At 39.2% G+C, this 10,588-nt stretch overlaps 1 protein-coding gene across 1 annotated transcript in view; it reads left to right on the forward strand.

Moving 5' to 3' along the window:
- The window catches only part of LOC109466213 (fibropellin-1-like), a 29,712-nt gene that overhangs the window by 15,127 nt on the left and 3,997 nt on the right, over nucleotides 1–10,588 (forward strand). The window contains 7 exon segments of the mRNA XM_019763880.1: nucleotides 715–816; nucleotides 3,165–3,451; nucleotides 4,323–4,443; nucleotides 5,360–5,481; nucleotides 7,416–7,583; nucleotides 8,596–8,729; nucleotides 10,089–10,267. Coding sequence (XP_019619439.1) covers nucleotides 715–816; nucleotides 3,165–3,451; nucleotides 4,323–4,443; nucleotides 5,360–5,481; nucleotides 7,416–7,583; nucleotides 8,596–8,729; nucleotides 10,089–10,267 — 1,113 coding nt within the window.

The following is a 10,588-nucleotide window of genomic DNA, read 5'->3' on the forward strand; positions in this document are numbered from 1 at the left end:
CCAAAAAAAAACCGTTAACGCCGCCCCGGTCCATGCATCTGAGAAGAGGCTATATCATAGCATTCTCTGTGGAAAACAAGAATGGTGTCTTTAAAAAAACATGCACGGTTCTCCAATATTACCTCCGGGGGAGGAGATATCCTTCCGCGGAAGGGTATTAGAACGGTTTGAGGTTTTCATGTTCGCAGCTGTTTCTCGCGTTGTGGTGGGCGGATTGTTTTTTTGGGACTCGGTATATATTTTGCTATTGGGCTGTAGATGATGCACGTTCTTTTGCTTTTATTGTATATGTGTTTTCGTGTCGATATTTGTTGAAGCTAAAAACCTATTTGAAGCATAAAGCTTGAATATACTGCTCCTAGGTCTTTCTTATGAGCAACAAAAATGTTTGTTCGCTCGTGATTGAAGAAAACGTATTTGAAAGATCAATAAAGACAGTTATCAATATTCTGTGCGCAAAAAGCCACAATTCGCACAAAATAGTACGTTTTACATGCATAGCAACAAAAGTCTTTCCTGCTTGGTCAAAAAACCACATTACCGAAGGTTACCTCAAAACCAATTCCCCAGGGAATGCATTCGTGCAATTTTTGAAATTCTTTCAAAGCGATCGTAGTACTTACACAAATGCCTCCGTCCCTGAGGCGTCGCCAAAAAACACGACCATGTTAATGAAGGTATGAGGTTTTCAAAATCTTCTCTTGCCTTATACAGCGACAGTTACTACAGCGCAGCCAACGACTCCGAGTCCATTGACACCGCCTCCAAACACATTGACAACGCCCCCGAGGTCATCGACAACGCCAGCCGCACCAAGTTAGTTTTTTTTTAATTTCTTTCTTTTTATTCATTTCAAGATAGAAAAAAAAATCATGGCACAACAAATTCATGACGCACATGCATGACAACAAAACTGAAACATAAAACCAGTAGACAACTAGAGTTCCCCGATCTCATACCTTCGCCAAATGATGTTAGCCTTTATGACTAAGACATTAGAGATTAATCCCCCTGATTGTGCAAATAGGATCCTACATTGCATCAATTATACCTGTTGATCATATTCTACACCAGAAGACAGTCTTGTCTTATCAAAGAATGCCACTTTAGCATTTCCTCATAAATTATGCAAATGAGGTCCTTGTTTGAATAAGTTATGTTTAATTATGTTCACCTTCACATAACTTTCAAATATCTCAAGTATGAAATACCAGGCAATTACCACTATGTAATTATAACATTTTCTCATTAATTATGCAAATTAAGTCTTCATTTGCATAATTGATATCTGCCTGTATTTCTGCTATTCTTAATTACATATGTCACAAACTTGAATAGTCCTATCATGGAATGCAGCTGATTTATAGAATTTCCTCATTAATTATGCAAATTACATTAATATTTGCATAATTGTAATATTATTATGTCAAGCATCACTTCAGCTACCTACATGCCAAAAACCACGACGATCCATCAATCGGTTCTTGAGTTATCCGCCTTTAAACATTTTTCAACTAACGCCCCTGCAGTTCCTGAGCAAGCAGCTAGGGAGCCCAAACTCACGTCACTTCTTTCCCAGCACAAGAGCTACCTACCATTCAAATTTCATCACCCTAGCATGTCTAGATCACGAGATATTCAGAAGTTCAGCTGCAGTACCATAACAAGCTGCTAGGGGGCCCAAAATCTAATCAGTTCCACGTCTCATGAAGACCTATCCACCTACCAAATATCAAGACAATCCATCTTAGCCTTCTTGAGTTATCGTGCTCACACACACACACACACACACACACACACACACACACACACACACACACACGAACGCCTACGAAAACATAACCTTCTTGGCGAAGGTAATAAGGACAAGAGAAATAATGAGAAATTAATGAGAACCCCCCAGGAAATAAATAAAACAATGGTTAAAGGAAACTTAAATCGGCATAACATGTAGTTTCCCCAATTTCCCAATGTGCTTATGTTTTTTATCCAACCTTGTAGCAATAATACACTCTAATTTTTGGACATGAGAGACAAAAGAGATAAAGCCAGATATTTCTAGTTTCTGCTGAAAATATAGATCTTTCCTAAGAGGATAATAAGGTTTGACTGAGTTAGTTTTAAAAACATTATGAAATAACCATTTACACTGCCTTCTTAGAGAATGTTACATTTTTCATAAATAGTTTTATCAGGTTGGTAAATGATTTAATAGTAAAGTTCTTTTATTTACACCCATTTCTTTTACATGGGCCGACGTTTCGATGATTGTCATCTTCAGGAGTAATTTGACTGGTTTACTGTGCACTCGAGCTAGATGTTACATGGTTCACAGCACTGAAACTACATGCTACTGTAACATTGCAATGCACTACAAATGCGTAAAACAATCAAGACATACATATGTATAATTGTTACCTAGCTCCAGTGTACAATAAAACAGTCATAGTATAGCCCTGATGACGATGACAAACAGACGGTCATCTAAACGTCGGCTTATGTAAAAGAAATGGTTGTGAATAAAAGAACTTTCCTATTCGTGTTATGTTTTTGTTTCATCTTCTTAGTCTGAAGTACGCCCAACAGACAGCCTTGGTTATTTATCACATTTATGTACTTCAATATTTTCAGTTCCTAGGTCAGAAAACGTGATAGTTAAAAAAAGTTCTGATAATTCTTTATTTCATGGTTATCTTATTTATAGTCTACAATACTGTACTGGTAAAAAATGAGACGGGTGCTAACTCATTTTACTCTAGTTAACGGATCAAGAATTTTCTGAATCAGTTTTCAATGATATTTGATATTTTGTGTCGCGGTTCTGTTAGTTGGCAGTTTCCTTCGCAGAACCATATTGGTTTGCTCAGTTTTTCTTCTTCTTCTTCTTTTTCTTCTCAAAACATACAAGATCAATAACCTAGACCAGACATCTGTCACCATGGTAACTAGTGCTGTAGCAGACACCCTGTGGTGTTGGGTTACATTTTGTAGCAGGACAGATATGGAGGGGCTGCTGGTAGCCATATAATTTATAGAAATGTGGTTGAGTAAGAATAAACAGAGCAGTAGTTCAGCTAGACCCTGTGAAGGTGAACGTTATATGTGTGCTTTGCGAATATTACCTTTCTAGCCTCATTGTTTATTTGTTTGCTTGCTCGCTTTAGCTTTCATGAGGAATGCCGCCTGGGTAGTACCTGGATATCGTGTGAATGAAAGAGCGGAGGTGACTCTTCTCTGCGCGGCGGCTGGAGGTATCGCTCCCGGGCCTCCCGCGTTCTCCTGGAGTCGGAGAAACGCGGCCAGTCTTCCCGCAGGGGCCGTGGTCGATCCGGACACAGGGACGCTGAGGATTCCCAGCGCTCTTCCCGAAGACGACGGAGAATACACCTGTACAGCCGACGATGGCGTTGAGATGGTCTCCAACGGCGTTAGCTTTGATGTCTGCCCTGAGGTAAGACATTAAACGCACACGTTTTTCATTGAAGAGGTTCATCAGTCACGTAAAATTAACAGTTAGTAGAATATTCCTCAATCAGTGACTCTTTTAAAAGGTAGAAAAACGTACCTCCAAATTTTCGATGTCCAGTGTACATCTTGATCACGGAGAGACCTAGTCTCGCGAGAACACGAGACTAGATCTAGACTTGTTTGGATCTTCTGGCCTCCCCCGCCTCCTTGCGTGTTTTTACATTTGACGTTTGCATATATATGTACATAGTATGATGTGGAATGTACGTGGACATTGTTTACCATTTTTGGGTTGGATGTATTGTATTCTATGTATCTACCTCATTAACATCACAGTAATGAGGATTCAACATGTATTCGTTTATTTCGATACCCTTTAGTCCATGACGACTAGTCTTCCAGGGTTCAAAACATATGAACATAATGAACATACTGACAACAAAATAAAAGAGAATGAACATACATAATCATCACAAATTATATACAGGTTTAAAAAAACGATCATGACTTAACTTAATGTATACAACTTAACTTATGTACAAATGGTGGATGGCCTTTTTGAATTGATGTGGACTGGTCAGTGTTTTGATACTGGGTGGCAGGGTGTTCCATAGATTAATGGCGCGGTGGTTTAGGTAGTTTGAAACTGCAAGGATTAGCAAATCTAGTTGAATACTTGTGGGTAGAATGAACTGAACCAATGGAGCTGTAGATGTTTTGGGATTCATGACTGTTAAGAATTCTAAAAAAACATATTTAAAGTACTGGTTTTCACAGTCTAATAGCAACTTTCAGTAAGTCTTTCAACGATTGTTTTTTAAGTAAGAATTCCGATTTTAATTGTTCTCTTGTAGATAACAGATTGCAGCGACTCGAGTCCTCACTGTGGTTACTGGGCAAGTCTAGGTGACTGTGAGAGCAATCCAGGGTACATGGATCCAAACTGTCCTCTGAGTTGTGGCAAATGCCATCCAGGTAACTAGTAGTACTACGTTTATGTTGTTCTTTCGTGCCATGATTGTCTTTTATTATGGTCTTTTCTTGAAAAGCAATCAGATATGAATTTAAGAAATAGAATGTTTCAAAATTTGGGACGTAATGACAGAATGACTATTTTGCCATTTCATTATAATCTTCAAGGTCTTGAAATCTTTGAAATCTTTATTGCGGATACCGCATTGCAGACTTACAGAGTTTGAATTGAGTAGGTATTCTCAGTCAATACAGTTTACGTAGCAAGTCGTTTTTAAAATGTAGAACGTCAACGGCATCGATATCTTTTTAAAAATAAACATTTAAATACATACTAAACGCCTTACGGGAGACTGACTCGAAGATGTACACGCTTGAGTAAACATTTAAGTACATGCAGGGTGAAAACTTTAAAAACAACAGTTCAATGTCCCTTGTTCAGCAGGCTTACCTTGTACATGTATGGTATAGGCGAGTTTTTCAGTCTGTTGGTATGTCAGAGTGGTGTGTTCAGTTGCTGTTTGTTATGAGTGTTCCGGTCGGATATTTCGCCACTTGACCTTATAAAAAAAACAGTGAAAATAACACATGGCACCATGACGAATATGTTATTTTATATGCCTTACTGCCTTGTAGATTATAGTTATTTATTTATTATTATATTACCCTGACGTAACACATATACAAAAGAAAACTACTCTCCCCTAAAAATCCGAAAACCCAAAAATTACACAAAAAGTGGAATCTTTCGGCTTCCTCTGTCTTAAAAAAAGGGGGGGGGGTCAAATGCAGTGCATTTTAGGAGTTAACAGTATTTTTTGCGCATTAATTGCCTGTTCTTATACCAAATGTTTCTTCTGTACATACAATTAGCCTTCGGGCATGAAACAATTATCATTGTTAATTCTGCTGTTCTCAGATTTACCTCCGGACTGCCTCACAAGTAAGCGCGGTGTATCATGGGAAACCTGGGAGTGCAATGACGTCACATCTGTCCCGGATGATGTTCGGACCGAACTCAATTTGGACCCCTTCTATCAGGTCATATGTTTACTTATGTACTTTCTGAGTAAAGAGACTCTTTTTAGACAACCAAGTTTTTTATTCAGCCGACTTTTCGGTGACCGTCTGCCACCTTCCTCAGGGCAATTCTGACTGGTTCACAACGCATTGCAGCACAGGTGTCGCTGCTATAGATGCATTCCCAAATGTACATTTTTTACATATCTACACATATGCGTGATTAGATTACAGGGAAATGTATCTACAATGCTGAATCAAAGACTTGGTTGTGTAAAAAGAGTCTCTTTACTCAGTGTCTTACCAACCTAATGAAACTATTCGCGGAATGTACTTTCTGCTTTGTTCCTTTACTTGGATATCAGTTATTTGCATGAGTACATTTGTAGGATGTGTGAAATACCCTGATATATATATCAGTAACTTACACGACTAGGAAAAGCATAATTGTAAATTTTAAGAAAGTGTTTGAAATCACTTATAACATTAGAAAATACATTTGGGACCGCATGTAACACTATCTTGTAACAATACCTATGGTTGTCACAATTTTTTTAACGGAGTGGTTCAATGCAAGGCCTATACGACCACTTCTCGGCATTGAGCTAGAAATATGAGAGAAAATGGCAGTCAAGAGATAGCGGTGAACGTTTGATTTGAAAGCCTGTAGATTGTAGGTTGGTGGGAAACACTTGTCAGGGAGGGAATTCCAAAGCTTGGCCATTTTACTCTTGGGACTGCATTTCACAGTAACACCTAGCTTCGGTTCAGTGCACAGTGAACCATGTAACACCTAAAATCAGTGCACAGTAAACCAGTCATATTAGCCCTGATAAAGATGACAGACGGTCATCGAAACGTCTGCTCATGTAAAACAAAATGGTTGTGAATAAAAGGACAGTGTTAGAAAACGATTATAAAAAAAAAGAAGAACTTTATTGAAACAACAAAAATACAGCGACTTTCGTAAGGTCTAAGACGTGTAGATATACAGACAGACATACATGGGTACAACGAAATTATCCTACGTACAAAACAATAGATGAGTCAACCAATACTACTTGTTCTAAGGTCTAAACATTCTTTGATATATTTACCAATTTGTACACAGTAAGGGTTATTACCTTCTAGGATGAAATTAAATTTATCTATAGCATGAAATGCAACAAATTCAGTTGAGCAGGCGGAGAGAAGGTTGAACAGCTTTGTGCGTTTATCGTGATATAGTGTACAATTCAAATTATATGATGTTAACGTTGTGTGTTTTTATACCTCCTGGATACACACGGCCTTGTAAATCTACCGTTGAATCTATCGTCGGCAGATTTTCTGAGATTTGTTTATTTGTTTATTTGAGTTTACCACCAGATGTACAAGTGGGAGGGAGGACAAAACAGGTGCATTGACACCTTTAAAAGTTGTCCTCCCAAACACAACATGCACAATATAAATACAGATTACATAATTGAATACAAAACAAATTGCAATAATAATAACAACATTAACATGAAATATTATACACTAAACATCAAATATAATACATTATATTTGATGACGGGTGACGTTGACCAATCAGAAGGCTCCATTCCACATTCCTTATGACGCCGTAATGTCACAAATAGAGTCAAAACCGGGCTATTTATTCATCCCAATCCATACATTAAACAACCTAATAATCACCCGCATATGACCTCGGGTGACCCATATAGAACATGATTCTGTTCTAAAAAATCACCAAGTGAGCGGCTTTATTCGGTGGTTATAGCAACTGACAAGGCTTTATCACACCATTTTCACCTCGGGGCGGGTCATTAACCCTTAATTAAACATCAAATATTGTACAATGCAATATCAAGCTGTATAATACATTATTTACAAAAATATCAATGATTAAAAACTGGGTAGATGTTAACCAACTGCCCCGAAAACTAACGTTGTCGTTTCTTACCCATTAGAAATACCTGCACGCATACGGTATCCCCATTTTGGGCTCTTCCATTCTGTCTGACGACGCCCTCCGGAGATGTTGCTACGATGTGCTGTTCATGTTAGCGGACAGGAGGGACATCCGAGACTCGTACTTTAACGTCTACGGTAGAGCAGCCATCATGGCCCAAACTGAGGTAAGCTCAGGAACCAGAGAGCCTATTACTCCAAACTTTTATAGCAGAAATTCGTAACAATAACATACAGATTACTTAAAACTACATACAACGAGGAAAACTAACAGAACAACAAACAGAATAACAGAATAGCCACTACAAGACTTCGGATTAGCTCCCACAAACTTCTTGTTGAAAAGGGTAGACACAACCACATTCCTCTACAACAAAGAATCTGTCATTACTGTAACCTAAATTAGATTGAAGACGAGAGTCATTTTATTGTGGACTGTACTCTATATGATAATGAGAGAATGGTTCTCTTCAATTGTATACAAGATTATTTCCCTAGTTTTAAAATTTTAGATAGAAAAGAAAAATTCACATTCCTCATGAAACTCGATAACCCTCGTACTATAAGCTCCATCTGTTCTTACATTTACAACTGTTTTAAGAAGCAAGAAGAAGTAGAACCTGTATAAATGTAGTTTGTTTACTATAGATACATTTTAGTCTACCAGTGCTATTTGTCGTGACCTGTACTTAGCTCGCAATTGAGAAAAAAATGTACAATAAAGGTCTTTCGTTCATTCATTGCACTACTTCGAACCAATGATTGCAGCCTGATCACATCACACTTCTAAGAGACCTTCTGTTGGTCAGACGTCTAAAAGCCAAATTTGATTTGTTACCTAGGGTATAGAGTTTTCTTCATACACAACCAGAGAGGTTCTCACCTGCTTACGTTTCGATGTCTATCAGACACCTTCCTCAGAGCTTCTGACTGGAGTTCTGCAACTCGCCGCTATTTAACGCCAAAGTAGGTGGCGCTTTTGCGGCGAGAATGCAATCCCAAACGTGGCTGAGCTTGTATCCCCCCTCGTCCCGGTTCATCACAGGGGTTGATTTTCTTATCCAGGTGAGAACCTCTCTGGTTGTGTATGAAGAAAACTCTATACCCTAAGTATCTTCCAACCTGATGAAATTATTTGCGTTGATTTGTTACCATTTCTTACAATTCTGTGGTCACCAGGTTACCCAGGATATCCCCGAACATGCCCACATGGACGACAGCTTTAACACCCGGGCCCGAGGACTGGGGGGCACGGTGACCTGGCCTGTGTCGACAGGGGCTGAGGAGAATGTTCTGTGCTTCCAAAATGACAGGTATGCTAAGATGTCACATATATAGGCAATTTATTTATTTTTGTTTATTTATTACAATTCACCACATACACATGTACATGGAAGGCATGGTGGAACAGTTGCACCTAAGTACACCTTTTCAAGGCCACCATGCCGACAAATAAATAGACAATGTGGATAAAAAATACAAAACAGTAATACTGTATATACATGACAATTAAAACAATAATAGGTAGACTTAACGGGGCCTCGTAGCGCGGCAAGTGGCACGGCATCTCCACACTGAAATATTGATTGAATTTATTGCGCATCTAATAACTCCCACAATGTAGAAAAAGGTGAATATATAAAAGACTGCTTTGTTATTAAAAAAAAATACCGACACCAATGCTTAGCCCCACTCGATTGTAGCACTATTTCAAAGACAATCTTGTGCTAGCCATTGTTGTTTGAGTAATCAGGATTTACCAAGTTTTATTCTGTTTTATTCTATACTTTTTGTACTTCGTTCAATAGTTCTTGCCATACATTGTCGTGCAAATAAAGTTCTATATCCTCTTTTATATAAATATATTTAGCTATTCGTTCGGAAGTTCATCAGATTCATCGAATTCTGCACACTGTTCCTTACACTGTTGCCTTACTTTAGTTAGGCCATGTTGATTTGATTATATGTATGACATCCTCTGGGAACCACAAAACTGATGTGAGCGAATAAAATATGTGTGGCAAAAAAGTTGCTTTCCCGTTCTAAAGTATTTTAGCCTGTGTGGCATCCGCTTTGTAACGAGGCTCCTGACATATACTCGCTACCCCCAGGCTGAAAGAATTTGTGCTCAACTGACAAGTTCTTTGATCCCAACCATTTATTTTTCACGAGCCTACGTTTCGATGTCATCTTCATCAGGGCAATTCTGACTGGTTTGCTGTGCACCGACACTAGATGTTACTTGGTGCATAGTGCACTAAAGCTGTTACATGGTTCTCAGTCACTATGATGTAACAATGCCTATGTATGTCACAATTGCACTACGTTCGGAAATGCATTGTTAACAGTAAAAACTAGCTTAAGTGCACTGTGAACGAAGTAACAGTGCACTGTGAACGAAGTAACAGTGCTCGGTGAACGAAGTAACAGTGCACTGTGAACCATGTAACACCTTTAGTGCACTATGCACCAAGTAACATCTAGCGTCACTGCACAGTAAACCAGTCAGAATTACCCTGATGAAGATGACAGACGGTCATCGAAACGTCGGCTCGTGAAAAATAAATGGTTGCAATCAAAGAACTTTGTTTTTTATTCGTTTACCAACCTGATGCAATTATTTAAGGAAATATGTACATTATTTAGTATATCATATTTTGTCTTTTTATCAGCTATAGAGTGGAGGACATATTTATGCACGAGTTTGCCCACGGTGTACACAACATGGCGGCCAGGATTGTGATCCCGGATTTCGATTCTCGTCTGCAAGCGGCTTACGTGGACGCCTTGGCAAACGGACGATTCGCCAACACATATGCAGACGACACCGTGTTCGAGTATTGGGCAGAAGGTGTGTAACATTGATTCCAATGGAAGTTTGAATGACCATATGTAACAGTAGGGGGTTTATAGGCGCTACCAACTGACCAGGCCGAGGGGTCTAGACCTTTTCGGCCGAGCGGTTAGAGTGTCTGGTTATGAAGCTGGTGCCTGGGGGCCGTGGGTTCGAACCCCGACCCGGGACCAGTGGGGTTTTTATCTGTCCCTCCTGTTTCTTACAGTGGTTCCCACACCGGCCCTGGGAGTTCTGGCAAAGAGTGCCGCTCCGGGGATGTCGAATTCGGAAGATTCGAGGACGAATCTTGTAAAGAAAAGGGGGAGTAGTGTAACA

Source organism: Branchiostoma belcheri, unplaced genomic scaffold (assembly GCF_001625305.1).
Source record: "Branchiostoma belcheri isolate BF01 breed outbred unplaced genomic scaffold, Haploidv18h27 scaffold160, whole genome shotgun sequence".
In the NCBI taxonomy this organism is placed as follows: domain Eukaryota; kingdom Metazoa; phylum Chordata; class Leptocardii; order Amphioxiformes; family Branchiostomatidae; genus Branchiostoma; species Branchiostoma belcheri.